The sequence below is a fragment of the Pristis pectinata genome, chromosome 30 (assembly GCF_009764475.1).
Source record: "Pristis pectinata isolate sPriPec2 chromosome 30, sPriPec2.1.pri, whole genome shotgun sequence".
Taxonomy (NCBI): domain Eukaryota; kingdom Metazoa; phylum Chordata; class Chondrichthyes; order Rhinopristiformes; family Pristidae; genus Pristis; species Pristis pectinata.
In genome coordinates, this window is record NC_067434.1 from 2,695,248 (window position 1) to 2,712,208 (window position 16,961).

At 44.6% G+C, this 16,961-nt stretch overlaps 1 protein-coding gene across 2 annotated transcripts in view; it reads left to right on the forward strand.

Moving 5' to 3' along the window:
* Positions 1 to 16,961, forward strand: part of bms1 (BMS1 ribosome biogenesis factor) — a 127,645-nt gene that overhangs the window by 37,134 nt on the left and 73,550 nt on the right. For both annotated transcript variants that reach the window (XM_052041689.1, XM_052041688.1), the window contains exons 8-9: positions 10,959 to 11,152; positions 13,902 to 14,041. In XM_052041689.1, coding sequence (XP_051897649.1) covers positions 10,959 to 11,152; positions 13,902 to 14,041 — 334 coding nt within the window. The remainder of the gene's footprint in view (positions 1 to 10,958; positions 11,153 to 13,901; positions 14,042 to 16,961) is intronic.

Sequence of the window (16,961 nt, forward strand, 5' to 3'; positions counted from 1 at the left end):
GGCCAGAGATGAAGCAAAAATCTCTGCAAAGGCCTCCACAATTTCCTCCCCAGCTTCCCACGAGGTCCGAGAATGTACTAGGTCAGGTCCTGGGGACTTATCTACCTTAATGCACTTTAAGGCCTCCAATACCTCCTCCATGCTAATTCATATGTGGTCCAAGACAACCTACTCATTTCCTCCATTTCCTTAGCTTCCATCATTTTCTCCACAGTAAAAACTGAAGAGAAATATTCATTAAAAATCTCTCCCATTTCCTTTGGTTCCACACACGGATGGCCATGCTGATCTTTAAGGGGACCTATTCTCTCCCTAGCCACCCTTTTACTCTCAATATACCTGTAGAATCTCTTGGGATTTTGCCTCACCTTGCCTGCCAGATATGTCTCGTATCTTCTTTTTGCCCTCCTAACTTCTCTCAAGTGCATTCCTACATTTGTTGTATTCGTCATGAGATTCACTAGTTCCCTATTGTTTATGTGCAGTTTTTGCCTCTTTTTCTTAACCTCAATATATCTTGTCAACCAGGGTTCCCGAAATCTGCCAGCCTTGCTCTTCACTCTTAACGGGAATATGCAAGCCCTGAACTCTTGACATCACACTTTTAAAAGCCTCCCACTTGGCAGATGCTCCTTTCCTGGCAAACAATCTCACCCAGTGATCCTCTGCAAGATCCCAGCTAATGGCTCCAATATTTGCTCTGCGGTCCAGTGTTTTGGTTCTCCCCTAATTCCCTATATTCATTGTGTAGGACCTAATCCCTCTTTCTATCAATGTCGTTTGTAGCAACAAGCACAACAACCTCTGGCTGTTCACACTCCCCCTGGAGAATGTTCTGCTGCCACTCTAAGATGTCCTTGACCCTGTCACCTGGGAGGCCACACACCATCCTGGCGTCTCTTTTGTGGCCACAGAATCTCCTGTCTATCCCCCTAACTATCGAAACTCCTATCAGTACCGCCGGGCCTGACTTGTCCCTTACCTGCTGACCCTCAGAGCTGGTCTGAGTGCCACCGACCTGGCTGGTGCTGCTGTGCCCAGAAAGGTTGTTCCCCACCCCCCACTCCCCAGCAGTATCCAAAGGGGTATCTTGTTGCTAAGCGGAATGGCCACAGGGGGACCCTTCACCCTGGTGGTCACCCATCTATCTGCAGCCTGCACCTTAGGTGTGACCACCTCAATAAAGCTCTTGTTCAAGAGCCAGGAAGTTATGTTGCAGATTTATAAAATTCTGGTTAGACTGCATCTGGAGTATTGCATTCTGTTCTGGTTGCCCCATTATAGGAAAGATGTGGAGGCTTTGGAGAGGGTGCAGAAGAGGTTTATCAGGATGCTGTCTGGATTAGGGGCTATGTGCTATGAGGAGAGGTTGGACAAACTTGGGTTGTTTTCTCTGGAGCACTGGAGGCTGAGGGGAGACCTGATAGAAGTTTATAAAATTATGAGAGGCAGAGATAGAGAAGACAGCTGGTATCTTTTTCCCAGGGTCAAAATGTCTAATACTAGAGGGTATGCATTTGAGGTGAGAGGGGGAAAGTTCAAAGGAGATGTGCAGGGCAAGTTGTTTTTACACAGAGTGGTGGGTGCCTGGAATGTGCTGCCAGGTGTGGTGGTGAAGGCAGATACGATTCAGGCTCTTAGATAGGCACGTGAATGTGCAAAGAATGAAGGGAAATGTACAGGCAGAAGTGATTGAGTGTCATTAGTTTGATTAGTTCAGCACAATGTCATGAGCTGAACGGCCTGATGCTCTGCTGTACTGTTCTGTGTAGATGCCTGGGATGTCCTGCCAGCAGTGGTGGAAGTGGGTTTGATAGTGACGTTTGAGAGGCATTTAGACAGGCACATGAACATGCAGGGAATGGAGGAATATGGATCATGTGCAGGCAATAGGGTTAGTTCAATTTGGCATCATAATCGGACAGACATCATGGGCCAAAGGGCATTTTCCTGGGCTGCACTGTTCTATGTACTTGTTTGCTATTGATGCAGGTCCTCCCCAGGTTACAAACAGCAGACTTATGGACAGCCTGTAGATACAAACAAGTGTTTGGGAGACTGGCGGGATGGATGGGGATGGATTTGCCAGCTTCTGCGGGGCTGCAGTCAACTCCTGCCAGGTGGGAACGGGGCATTTCTGTGGAAACAAATTGAAGGAAGGGCAGGACTGGCAATTTAATGTTCTGGGTTTAGACATAACAGAAAGGATTCAGAAGAGGGGGGGAGTCACACTGCTGATTAGGGAGAGCATCACAGCAGCGTGTACGGAGGATGTCCTGGAGAGATCGTCCAATAAGGCCATATGGGTAGAACTTCGGAATAAGAGAGGAGGAATCACTTTGCTGGGGTTATACTACAGGCCTCCCAGTAGTCAGTGGGAATCAGAGGAACAGATATCTAAGCACCTAGCAGAGAGGTGTAGGAGAAATAGGGTTTATAGTAGTGGGAGATTTTGACTTCCCAGTATTTACTAGGATTAATTTTTGTGCAGGGGATTAGAAGGGGTAGACAATATGTAAGCAGCCCTACTGGAGATTGGGTCGTACTTGACCTTAAAATGAAATAAAATTGGGCATGTGTTGAAGTGTCGGTGAGGGAATGCTTTGGAAAAGTGACGATATTTCTGGAAGTTTTAGGGTAGTTATGGAAATGGATAAGGTTGGTCTCCAAATTAAGATCCTGTGTTCGGGTAAGGCTGATTTCAGTAGTGCCAAAGAAGACCTGGTGAAAGTAGATTGAGAGCAGATGCTTGCGGGTAAAACAACTTCTGACAAGTGAGAGTCTTTTTAAAAAAAAAGTTTGAAAGAGTTCAGGGCCAGCACGGTGAAAGGCAGAGATGCCATGATTAGGAAACCTTGGATGTCAAAGGTTTGATCAGACTAAAAAAGGAAGTGTGTGACAGATAAAAGCAATTGGAATTGAGTGAGTCTCTTGAGGAATAGAGAGGGTGTAGGAGAGAAAGAAATTAGGAGGGCAAAGAGTAGCCATGAAATCTATTTGCTGAGTAAAATAAAAGCGAATCCTAAGATATTCTATGTTAGGAGCAAGAGGGTAGTCAGAGGAAGAGTGGGTCACTTAGGGACCAATGGGATAATCTATGTGTGGATCTAGAGGGTATGGGCAAGGTCCCAAATGAATACTTCTCATCTATATTCACCTGGGAGAGGGACGTGGAAGGTGGTGAGTTGGGGGGGTGGTGTGGTGGTGGGAGTAGGGGAGGGTGTACATTGATGGTCTGGAGCAGGTCAGTATTAAGAAGGGCGAGGTGTGAGATGTCATGGAATGCATCAGGGTTAAATCCCCAGGGCTGGATGAGATCTATCCCGGAATGCTGTGGGAAGCGAGGGAAGAGATAGCAGGGACCCCAGCGGACATTAGCCACAGGTGAGGTGACTGGAGAATGGCTAATGTTGTTCCGTTATTTTAGGGCAGCAGGAATAAGGAAACACAGACCAGTAACCTTTACATTAGTGTTTGGGAAATTGGTGGAGATAATCCTAAGGGATGGGGATTCTGTACATTTGGAAAAGCTGAGGCTCCGCAGGGAAAGTCAGCAAGGCTCTGTGGGGAGGGAGGGGGGGAGGGAGGCAGGGGAGTCTTGTTTCACTGATTTGATTAAGATTTTTAAGGAGGTAGCTAAGAAGACTGATAGCAGAGCGGTAGACATTGTCCATGTGGACTTGAATAAGGCATTTGACAAGGTCCCACGTGGTAGACTGGTCCAGAATGTTAAGGCACATGGGATAAAAGGCAAACTGGCTAATTGGATCTAAAATTGGCTTGAGAGGAAGCAGGGGGTGGTGGTGCAAGGATAGGTTCTGGGACCTCTACTCCCGCAGGGATCGGTTCTGGGACCTCTACTCCCGCAGGGATCGGTTCTGGGACCTCTACTTTTTGTGATATTTATAGATGACTTAGATGAGGGGGTGGAGGGCTGGGTTAGTAAGTTTGCGGACGACATTAAGATAGGCGGTGTTGTGGATAGTGTGGAGGGCTGTCGGAGCTTACAGAGGGATATTGATAGGATGCAGAGCTGGGCTGACAAGTGGCAGATGGAGTTCAATCCGGAGAAGTGTGAGGTGGTACACTTTGGAAGGACAAACTCCAGGGCAGAGTACAGGGTAAACGGCAAGGTACTTGGCAGTGTGGAGGAGCAGAGGGATCTGGGGGTTCATATTCACAGTTCGTTGAAAGTTGCCTCACAGGTGGAAAGAGCAGTTAAGAAGGCCAATGGGATGTTGGCTTTCATAAGTCGCGGGATTGAGTTTAAGAGCCGCGAGGTTATGATGCAGCTTTACAAAACTCTAGTTAGGCCACATTTAGAGTACTGTGTTCAGTTCTGGTCGCCTCATTATAGGAAGGATGTGGAGGCATTGGAGAGGGTGCAGAGGAGATTTACCAGGACGCTGCCTGGATTGGAGGGTATTGAATATGAGGAGAGGCTTAAGGTGCTAGGGCTTTATTCACTGGAAAGGAGGAGGATGAGAGGAGACATGATAGAGGTATATAAAATATTGAGAGGAATAGATAGAGTAGACAGTCAGTGCCTCCTTCCCAGGGCACCGATGCTCAAGACGAGAGGTCATGGCTTTAAGGTTATGGGTGGGAGGTTCAGGGGAGATGTCAGAGGGAGGTTTTTCACCCAGAGAGTGGTTGGTTCATGGAATGCACTGCCTGGGGTGGTGGTGGAGGCAGATACATTGAACAGGTTCAAGAGCTTGTTGGATAGGCATATGGAGGAACGTGAGATAGAGGGATATGCGGGAGGAAGGGGTTAGGTAGTGTGAGGGTGGTCTGATGGACGGCACGACACGGTGGGCCGAAGGGCCTGTTTTGTGCTGTATGGTTCTATGGATACTTTTCTAATTGGAAGTCTGTGACCAATGGTGTACAGTAGGGATCAGTGCTGGGACCCTTGTTGTTTGCAATACTTATTAACGACTTGGATATGAATGTAAGAGGAATGATTGGTAAGTTTGTGGATGACACAAACATCGCTGTTTTGGACAGCGAGGAAGATTGTCTAAGGCTACAGCAGGACACGGATCAGATGCAAAGGTGGGTGGAGCACTGGCAGATGGAATCTAATTCCAACACATGCAAGGTGATGTATTTTGGGAAGTCAAGTAGGGGTAGGACATGTACAGTAAATGGTAGGGCAGTAGAGAGACCTTGCAGTCCAAGTCCATAGTTCCCTGTAAGTGCAACACAGGTGGATGGGGTGGTGAAGAAGGCGTACTGTATGATGTGCCTGCTTTCATAGGTTGGGCATAGATTATAATAGTTGGGACGTTATATTGCAACTTTACTAAACATTGGTTAGGCCGTAGTTGCGGTATTATGTGCAGTTTGGGTCGCACATCACAGGAAGAACAGGATTGTGCTGGAGATTGTCCTGGTCATTCACCAGGATGTTGCCTGGATTGGCGGACTCTAATTACGGGCAGCATTGATGAGGTAGATGTTCAAAATCTTTTTCCTGTTGTGTGGGTATCAAAACCAAAGGCCGTAATTTTAAGGTGAGAAGTAGGAAGTTTAAAGGGGATCTTGGGGGTAAGTTTTTTTACACAGAGAGTAGTTGATATCTGGAACTCGCTGCTAGAGGAGGTGGTGGAGTCAGATACAATTATCATGTTTAAGAGGCATTTAAATAGCCAAGGCATAGAACAATCCTGACCTAATGCAGGTAAATGAGGTTAGTATAAACAGATAAATGGTTGGCATGGATGAGGTGGGCGAAGGGAATCGTTTCTACATTATATGGCTGTGACTCTGAGACAAAATTGCCAGAGAAAGCAGCAGGCTTGGGGATTGGGAGCAATTTAGAATTCAACAGAGTGCAAAAAGATTAAGAGGAGATTAAGAGTTTGAAAATAAACTTGCAGGGACATAAATGCATTCTGTAAAAGCTTCTCTTCACATTTATGGAAAAATAATTAGTAAAGATAAATGTAGGGAGAAGTGGGGGGAATTACAGATGGGAACAAAGAAATGGCACAGCAATTAAACACATAATTTGGCTCTGTTTTCACAAATAAAGACAAAAATAACCTCCCAGATGTATTAAGATAAGATATCTTTATTAGTCACATGTACATCGAGACACACAGTGAAATACATCTTTTGCGTTGTGTGTTCTGGGGGCAGCCCACAAGTGTCGCCACGCTTCCGGCGCCAACATAGCATACCCACAACTTCCTAACCCGTACATCTTTGGAATGTGGGAGGAAACCGGAGCACCCGGAGGAAACCCACCCAGGCACGGGGAGAACGTACAAGCTCCTACAGACAGTGGCCAGATTTGAACCTGGGTTGCTGGTGCTGTAAAGCGTTACGCTAACCGCTACACCACCGTGCCGTTCATAGGGAAACATGAGTCCAATAAGAGGGAGGAATGAAATCAGTATTGGTAAGAAATAGTGCTAAGGAAATTAATGGAGTTAAAGGTGGATAAAATCCAGGGCCAGATAATTTATATTCCAGGATGTAGCCCTGGAAATGGTGGATGCATTAGTGGTCATTTCCCAAAATTCTTAGGACTCTGGTGCAAAGTGGAAGGTGGAAAAGGTAACCCCCACAGGGAACTACAGAACAGTATGCCTAAATCAGCAGTGATCAAATGCTGGTTGTTGGTTATAAAAATGCGTTAGCACTTGGAAAATATTAAGGAATTGGACAAACAAAGCATAGGTTATTGAAAGGGAAATTGTGCTCAGCAAATCTACTCGAGTTCTTGAGGATAAAAAATGAAACCAATAGAATGGGTAGGGGAGAATGTGTGGATGTGGTGTATTGGGTTTCATAAGCTTTTGATACGGACCTATGTAAGAGGTTCATGTGAAAAATTAAAGTATTTGGAATTGGAGATGATGTGCTGATAAGGATTAGGAGTGTGTTGATGGACAGAAAACAAAGTCTAGGAATAAATGGGTCTTTTCTGAGGTGGCAAACAGTGACTGTTGGCGTGCTGCAGGAATCAGTGCTTGGGCCCCAGCTATTCATGAGATAGATTTAGATGAGGGAACTAAATGGAAAGCTTCCAAGTCTGTGGACAACACAAGGCTGGGTGGAAATGTAAGCTGTGAGGCGGATGCAGAGAGTTTCCAATGTCATTTAAAAGGTTGAAGGAGTGGGCAAATGCAATATGAGGTTCTCCACTTTCTTTCTAAAAACAGCAAGACATTATCATCGGAATAGTGATAGATTTGGAAAAGGGAATCTACAGTGATGCCAGAGTGTTCTTGTACACCAGTCACTAAAAGTGGGCGCTCAGGTGTGGCAAGTAGTTGGGAAGGCAAATGGGATGTTGGCCTTCATTGTGGGAAGATTTCAGTACAGGAGCAAGAGTGCCTTGACACCCCGTCTAAAGCAGTGCATGCAATTTGGTCTCCTATTCTGAGGAAGGATGCTCTTGTCATGAAGTGAGTGCAGTAAAGGTTTACTGGACTGATTGCTGTGACGGCGGGAATGAGATATGAGGAGAGCTTAGGACAATTAGGCTTTTACTCACTAGAGTTTAGAAGAATCAGAGGGTACCTTGTAGAAACCTGTAAAATTCTAAGAGCACTGGGCCAACTGGATGCAGGGAATATGCTTTTGATGAGTATGTCATTTAGAACAGAGATCAGTAGAAGTTTCTGTACCTGGAGGGTGCTGAATCTGTGAGCATCTCTCCACAGAAGTATGTGGAGGCCAAGTCATAGGGCTGTACAGCGTGGAAACAGGTCCTTCGGCCCAACTTGTCCATGCTGAACAATATTCCTATCTAAGCTAGTTCCATTTGCTTGTGTTTGGCCCATATCCCTCCAAACCTTTCCTATCCATGTACCTGTCCTAGTACCTTTTTAAGGTGGTTTGTACCTGCCTCAACCACTTCATCTGGCAGCTCATTGCATATCCTATCAACATCCTTTGGGTGAAAATCCCTCCCCTCTCACCTTAAATCTATACCCTCTAGTTCTTGATTCCCCAACCCTGGGAAAAATGCTTTGTGCAGTCATCCTGTCTATGCTCCTCATGATTTTATACACTTCATTCTCCTACAGTCCAATGAATAAAGTCCTAGCTTGCTCAAACCTCTCACTATAACTCAGTCCCTCAAGTCCTGCCAAAATCCTCATAAATCTTTTCTGCACTCTTTCCAGCTCAATGGCATCTTTCCTACAGCAGGGCGACCAAAACTGAACACAATATTCCAAATGTGGCCTCACCAATGTCTTGTATAACTGCAGCATAACATCCCAACTTCTTTACTCAATACCTTGACTGATGAAGGCCAGCTTAGCAACAGCCTCCTTCACCAACCTTTCTACTTGTGATCCCACTTTCAGGGAACCCTATACTTGTACTCCTAGGTCCCTCTGTTCTAAAACACTCCTCAGGTGAAAGTCCTACCTGGTTTGTTTTCCCAAAATGTTACACCTCGCACTTATCTGAATTAAACTCTATTTGCCGTTTCTTGGCCCACTACCTAGCTGATCGGGATCCCACTGCAATTCTTGAAACCATCTTCACTGTCAATGACACCACCTATTTTAGTGTCATCTGCAAATCTTACTAACCATGCCTTGTACAGTGTCATGCAAATCATTCATACTGATGACAAATAGTAATGGGCCCAGCACTGAGCCCTGGCGAACACCAGTAGCCACAGGCCTCCAGTCTGAAAAACAACCTTCCACCATCACCCTCTGCTTCCTACCATCAAGCCAATTGTGTATCCAATTACCAGGTCTCCCTGGATCCCATGTGATCTAATTCTCTGTAGCAGCCTACCATATAGAACCTTACCAAAGGCCTTACTGAAGTCCATATAGATTTCATCTACCGTCCTGCCCTCATCGACCTTCTTGGTTACTTCTTCAAAAAACACAATCAAATTCATGAGACGTGATCTCCCGTCTTTCCAAATGCTTGATTATCTTATCCCTCAGAATGCCTTCTCTACCACAGATGTTAGGCTTCCTGGTCTATATTTCCCAGGTTTTTCTTTGCAGCCCTTCTTAAATAAAGATGCAACATTAGTCATCCTCCAGTCCTCTGGCACCTCACCTGTGGCTAACAATGATGCTATATCTCTGCCAGAACTCCCAGTTTCTCCTCTACTTTCCCACAGTGTTCTTGGATATACATAGAACATGAACAGTACAGCACAGGAACAGGCCCATGATGTGCGAAACTAATGAAGCTAACGACACCTAATCCCTTCTGCCTGCACATGGTCCATATCCCTCCATACTCTGCATATTCACATGCCTATCTAAGAGCCTCTTAAGCACCTCTATCGTATCTGCCTCCACTACAATCCCTGGCAGCACATTCCAGGCACCTACCTGGAATATCCTTACATCTGTGTAAAAAAAAACTTGCCCCACATATCCCATTTGAACTTTCCCCCTCTCACATTAAATGCATGCCTTTTGGTATTTGACAGTTCGACCCTGGAGGATAAAGATACCGGCTGTCTGTCTATGCCTCTCATAATTTTATAAACTTCTATTGGGTCTCCCCTCAGCTTCCACTGCTCCAGAGAAGAAAACCCTAGTTTGTCCAAGCTCACCTTTTAGTACATGCCCTCTAATCCAGGCAACATCCTGGTAAATCTCTTCTGCACCCTCTCCAAAGCCTCCACATCCTTCTTGTAATGGAGCGAGCAGAATTGAATGCAATACTCCAGATGCAGCTGTACAAGAGTTTTTTAAAGCTGCAGCATAACTTCCTGACTCTTGAACTTAATGCCTCAACTAATAAAGGCATGCATGCCATACACCTTGCTCATTATGCAATATATCTTATCAGGCCCCAGAGATTTAGCTATGTTCATACGTTTTAAGACATCCAGTAACTCCTCTGCTGTAATAGGGACCCTATTCTCAAGACATACCCATCAACTATCTCAAATTCTGAAGCCTTCACGTCTTTTTCCATGACATATTCATTGAGAACCTCGCCCATCTCGTGCGGCTCCACACATAGATGTCCACTTTGGTCTTTGAAGGACCCTATTCTTACCCTAGTCATTGTTTTTCCGTTAATGTACATAAAATCTCTTTGAATTCTTCGTATCCTTCCCTGCCTGAGCTATCTCATTACCCTTTTATTGCCCTTCTGATTTCTTACTTAAGTATACTCCTGCATCCCCTATCATCCAGGGATCCACTTCATCGCAGCTGCCTGTATCTGACCCATGCGTTCTCCTTCCCCTCGTTATACTGCGTTTCCTACTCTTGCCAGCCTTGCCCTACTGTCTAACTGGAACATGCAGACCTTGAACTCTCTTTATCTCACTTTTAAAAGCCTCCCACTTGACAGACATCCCTTTGCCTGCAAACAACCTACTCCAGTCAACTTTTGCAAGTTTCTGTTTAATACCGTCAAAATATTCTTTGCACCAATTTAGAATTTTAACTTGTGGGCCACATCTGTCCTTTTCTGTAACTAGTTTAAAACTGATAGAAAACTAATAGACTAATAAAGATGTTACTGAAAGTATTCAAGAAGGAAGTAGGTGTATTTCTGAATTCTAATGGGATCAAGGGATATGGGGATAAAGGAGGACGAGGGAATGTAAGTGAATGATAAACCGTGGTCGTATTGAATAGCGGAAGTGAAGGGCTCCAATTTCCTATGTTTCTGTGAGACAGGATGTTTATGAAATATGTTGGCCTTGCCAGAGTAACCAGAAGTGACCCACTTCCATTGGCAGAGAGATTAATAAGAGCAAGGTTGGAGGGGAGTTGAGAAAAAATATTTAATGAGTAGTATTGCTGCCTGAAAGGTGGGTGAAAACACCTGACTTATGGAGCAAAAGGTACCTTGTAAAATCTTAACAAATGCACTACTGGTGTTTGTTCTTTGACAATACAGTGCATCTTACCTATCTGTTTGCAGTATCATCACTTGTCTCTGTCATCTCTATGTCTGAATCTGTGATCTAAAAGTAGTGTTCCCTATTCTAGGTGTTGGTGATTTCATGGTGAATAAAGTTGACTTCCTTCCCGATCCCTGTCCACTTCCAGAGCAGCAGAAGAAACGTTCTTTGAATGAGAAAGAGAAGTTGATCTATGCCCCAATGTCTGGTGTTGGGGGTATTATTTACGATAAAGACGCCGTGTACATTGATTTGGGTGGAAGCCATGCACACAGAGATGAGGTAATGTGGAACATTTTCAACTCGTGTTTCATTTCCCTTTTTGCCAATTTTTTTTCCTTCCTTCTCCAAAGGCATTTTAATGATTTCTCTCAGCCCTCCAGTACATGGTCCAAGTGGTTCTGAGGCCTGAGCAAGGTCAGTAATGTTAGTATCCATTTCCCTGCAGGAGATACCACAATTGATTATAGAATCATAGGACATTGAGGACACAGGAAGAGGTCATTTAGCCTATAATCGCTGGGAACCAAATCTACCTCGCATTAGATCTGTCGTGTTACTCCGAATGTGCAGCCCTGAATATCATCTCTCCAAGTACACAGCCAAGTAGTTTTTAAATGCAGTGAGGGTTTCTGCCTCTGTCACCTTTCCCGCCAGTTAGTCACGGTTATGCTAATTGTTTTCATGGTATCAGTGTGTTGTTTAGTGATCTAAATGTACATCAAAGGTACAAAAATCTTGTTTACAAAACTATATTTTAGCTCCCTACATTTTCAACATAGCTTTGTCTGACCATCATTAAAATTGAAAGTGCTGGTGTAAACCACAATGCTATAATTAAACCCTTTCTCTCAGAGTGCACTGCACTCATTTGCACATGAGTCAACTTGACTTCAGATCGCTGTACGGTATATTTTCTGGAGGTTTTTTATGTATCATTCAAATAGAGATGAATTACTTTGAATTATTTCGCTTTTGCATTTGCTACCGTGTGGGGTCTGATCACATCTTTCGGAGATGATTTCTGAGGAGTGAGGGTGACTGCAACCACTCCACGTCTGAGGTGACAGTGGGACCGGGAGATTTTGCCATAGGTGGAGCAGTGGGTGCTTGGTGGTGTTGGTGTTCAGGTAGGATGTGAGATGGTGCGATCCTTCCATCACTTACACTGGGCTTTCAATACATGGAGTCAATGTTCTCAGTGCCATCAAGGATATTCCTTTACCACTGTGAGCAGTCATAAGCTAGGGAGTCATGGGGGATGTTGCATTTTTTTAAGGGGGGGTTTGGAGATGTTTTTGAATATTTTCTTGTGTCCACCTCACAAGGCTCAGAATAGTGTCTCTCTAGTTTGGGAGTCTGGTGTTGGGTATGTAAATGTATAAGGGGAATCTGAGGGGGAACTTTTTCACTCAGAGGGTGGTGCGAGTGTGGAACGAGCTGCCAGCGGAAGTGGTAGATGCAGGTTCAATTGTAACATTTAAGAGAAGTTTGGATAGGTACATGGATGGGCGGGGTTTTGAGGTATGTGGTCTGGGTGCAGGTAGATGGGACTAGGCAGAAGATCAGATTGGCATGGACTAGATAGGCTGAAGGGCCTGTTTTTGTGCTGTAGTGCTCTGTGTGATACAACGTGGCCTGCCCATTGGACCCAACAGTGCAATTACAGCATCAGTTTTGGGGTTCTGGCCTGAGTGACATTGGTTTGCTTAACCTGTCAGTGAAGGATTTTGTAGGCACTATATTTGTGGTATCTCTCCAGCACTTTAAGCTGCCTACTGTAAGTAGTTCAAGTGTCAGGGACGTACAGGAGAGTAAGGATCATTGCTGCCCGGTAGACCACAAGTTTAATTTCAGATTTGAAATCTTAATCTTCAAACACCCTTTTCCTCCAATGGCCAAAGGTATATTCTTTGAGAAGGATGTACCATCTGTGGCTGTCCAAGAAAGGGATGGTATCACATTGAAAGACATGGCATGCAATGTTGTGAAGATTAGTGGTAGGCCAGAAGATTGGAACACATTTAGAAATGAGTGAGGAATACTGCAAAAAGCTATGAAGAAGGGTAAGGTAGATTATGAGAGTGAACTTGTAAATACTCATAGAATTATACAGCACAGAAACAGGCCCTTTCAACACAACTTATCCACGTCGACAGTGAAGGCAATCTACACTAATCCCATTTGCCTGCATTAAGCACATATCCCTGTATGCCTTTCCTATCTTAGTACCTGTCCAAATGTCTTTTAAACGTTGTAGTTGTATCTATCTGTGTCCGCCACCTCTGGCAGCTTGTTCTAGATATTCACCACCCTCTCTGTGGAAAAACTTGACTCTCAGATGTCTTGTAAATTTCTCCCCCTCACCATGAACCTCAGTCCTCTTGTTCTAAATTCCTGTGCCCTGGGAAAAATAGTCTGACTATTTGCGACACTATTACAGCGCCAGCGATCGAGGTTTGATCCCCATCGCTGTCTGTAAGGAGTTTGTACGTCCTCCTGTGTCTGCGTGGGTTTCCACCGGGTGCTCCGGTTTCCTCCCACATTCCAAAGATGTACGGGTAGGTTAATTTGGGTTTAAAATGGGCGGCGCAGAATCGTTGGGCCAGAAGGGCCTGTTACCATGCTGTAAGTAAAATTTAAAATTTAAAAAAATTTATCTATCCTATCTATGCCCCTCATAATTTTGTAAACCTTGCAGCTTCCTATGTTCCAATGAGAATAAACCCATTCTATTTAGTCTCTGCTTATAACTACAGCTCTCCATTCTAGCCAACGTCCTCGTGAATCTCTTCTGCACTCTCTCTTTCGCCACCACGTCTTTCCTGTAATAAACAATAAGACTTTCAACAGCTGTGTGTTGAGTACAGAAGTTGCAGTTGTACAAGATGTTGGTGAGGCTGCATTTGGCATATTGTGTTCACTGTTCCTCTATACATGTGACAAAAATAAACCAATTACCAAGTCTCTCAATGCACTACTAACACCTCAATAGATGTCTTATTGTATGTGTGTATTGTTTGATCTGCAGGAAGAACAAAGGCCAACCCATGAGTTGATGCAGAGTCTCATTACAACACATAGCACCATCGATAGTAAGATGGTTTCCAGCAAAGTCTCTCTCTTTATGGATTCCCATCCTCTGAGATGTGAAGAATTGGAAGAAAACAGGTACATAGAAACTTTGAATTCTGCTTAAACCTATCTGTCTTGCAGCTGGCAATTCATCATACCCATTTAATCCCAAAGAGATTCTGAACAGTTGCGTTTTTGTTCCTTGCATCATGGAGTTATTGGAACCATGGTGCTGTTTGTGTCATGTAATCTGGGTTGTTTTTGTTGAATATAGGTGTAGGAAGTCTAACTTTCTTCTTGTATATCCTATTTTTTGCAACGACATATATAGAACAGTCCAGCACTGGACAGGCTATTCAGCCCACAATGTTGTGCCGATCTTGATGCCAATTTATACTAGATGTCTTCCTCCTGTGTATAATTTATATCTCTCCATCCCCTTCATATTCATGTGTCTATCCAAAAGTCTCTTAAACTCCACCACACTGCCTGCTTCCACTGCTGCCCCTGGTAACCCATTCCAGGCACCTACCACTCTCTGTGTAACAAAAAAAAACTTTAAATTTCCCCTCTCTTAACCTTAAAGGCATGTCCTCTGGTATTTGACATTTCTACCCTGGGGAAAAGATTCTGACTGTCTACGTTATCTCTGCCTCTCAGAATTTTATAAACCTCTATCAGGACTCCCCGCAGCCTCCGACGCTCTAGGGAGAACAACCCAAGTTTGTCCATCCTTTCCTTTTAGCTCATACCCTCTAATTCAGGCAGCATCCTGGCAAACCTCTTCTTCACCTTTTCCACAGTCTCCACATCCTTCCTATAATGGGGTAACCAGAACTGCACGCAATACTCCAAGTGCAGTCTGACTAAAGTTTTATATAGCTGCAGCATGACTTCCTTACTGTTATACTTAACACCCCTATCAATGAAGGCAAGCACGCCATACGTTGCCTTTACCACCTTATCCACTTGTGTAGCCACTTTCAGTGAAATATGGACTGGACCCCAAGATCCCTCTGTACCTCAATGCTATTAAGGGGCCTACCATTAACTGTATACTTTCTCCTTTCATTTGACCTCCCAGAGTGCAACACCTCACACTTGCCCAGCTTAAACTCCATCTGCCACTCCTCTGCCCATATCTGTAACTGATCTCTAACCCGCTGTATCCTTTGATGGTCCTTTATACTGTCCACAACTCCACCAATCTTAGTGTCATCTGCAAACTTGCTAATACACCCATCTACATTTTCATGCAAATCATTGATATACATCACAAGCAACAAAGGTCCCAGCACCAGTCCTTATGGTCACAGACCTCCAGTCAGAATAACAGCCTTCTACCCCTACTCTCTGTTTTTGGCGCTGCAGGCGTGTGAGAAGGCAAATTGTACATTGCCCTTCATACTGAGAAAATCCCAGTCTAGGAGCAGGGATGTTATGCTACGGTTGTACAGGGCCTTGGTAAGACTATACCTGCATGCAGCTTCCATCTCCCTATCTGAAGAAGGATGTTCTAGCTATAAAGGACTTAGGGGTGACCTTACAAAGGTGACGGGCAGAGATAGGGTGAATGCACATAGTCTTTTTTCCAGGCACAGGGAACCAAAAGCTGGAGTGCATCAGTTTAATGTGAGAGGGGAAAGATTTAAAAGGGACCTGAGGGGCAACTTCTTTACGCAGAGGGTGGTGCGTACGTGGAATGAGCTGCCAGAGAAAGAAATTGAGGCAGGTACATAACGACATTTAAGAGCCATTTGGATAAGTACATGGAGGGATACTGGTCAAGCGTGGGCAAATGGGACTAGCTGAGGTGGCCACCTTGGTTGGCGTGGGCTGAGGGGCCTGTTTTTGTGCTGTACTACTCTGACTCAAGACATCTACATAATTCTAACAGGACTGGACAGACCAGTTGCAGGAAGGATGTTCCTGAGTCTAGGATCAGGGACCACAGATAAAGCGGGAAGCCATTTAAGACCAATGTAAGGGGAGCTTTTTTTCTTGCAGAGAGTGGTTAACCTGAATTATCTACCAGAGGAAGTAGTTAAATATAAATTATTAAATATATTGAAGAAGGGGTTGGATACAAGGGACATGGGGAGAATGTTGGATCAGGGTACTGAATTTAGATGATCACAGTGATTATATTCTTATTGCAGAGCAGACTCGAAGGAACCTACTCCTGCTCCTATTTTGTACGTTTCCCTATACCTGAAAATTCCTCCAGTGCTCCCTCAACTTTTACCTCTTGCACATCACCTGTTGAAATTGCGCCACTATTAATATCTGTGTTTTCAGCTGCCAAAATCTGTTCTGGAACCCCTTCCTAAATTTCAGTGCCTCTGCACCATGTTCCTCCTCTAGGATAATTTCTCAAACTTTCCTCTGCATCAAGGTTTATGTCATCTGCACTGTTTCCCCCTTTCCGTGGCTTTAAAATCATTACTTGTACAGCACGGAAACAGGCCCTTCCGGCCTAATGAGCTCGCGCCGCCCAATTACACCCGTTGTCAACTTATTATTGACTTATTGGCTTATTGTCAACTTTGGTGTCACAATGCTGTAAAGTGTTTTGAAATGTTTCAGAGTCGTAGACTCACACAGTGTGGAAACCTTTGGCCCACTAAGTCCATGCTGGTCATCAACCACGCATTTACCATTTAATTTAATCCTACGTTATCCCACTTCAAAAAAAATTCTCCCCACATTTCTGTCAACCCCTCTCCCCTCCCCCCAGGTTTTACCATTCACACACTGTGCAATTTACGGCGGCCAGTTAACCTACCAACCACAAGTGTTTGGGATGTGGGAGGACACTGAAGCACCCAGAGGAAACTTGCTTGCTCCACATCCTCGTTGTAATGGGGTGACCAGAATTGCATACAATATTTAAGGTGAGAGGGAGTAAGTTCAAGGGAGATGTACGGAGTGAGTTTTTTTTTACACAGAGAGTGGAGGGGGCTTGGAATGTGCTGCCGGGCTGGTGGTGGAGGCAGATACGATTGAGGCGTTTAAG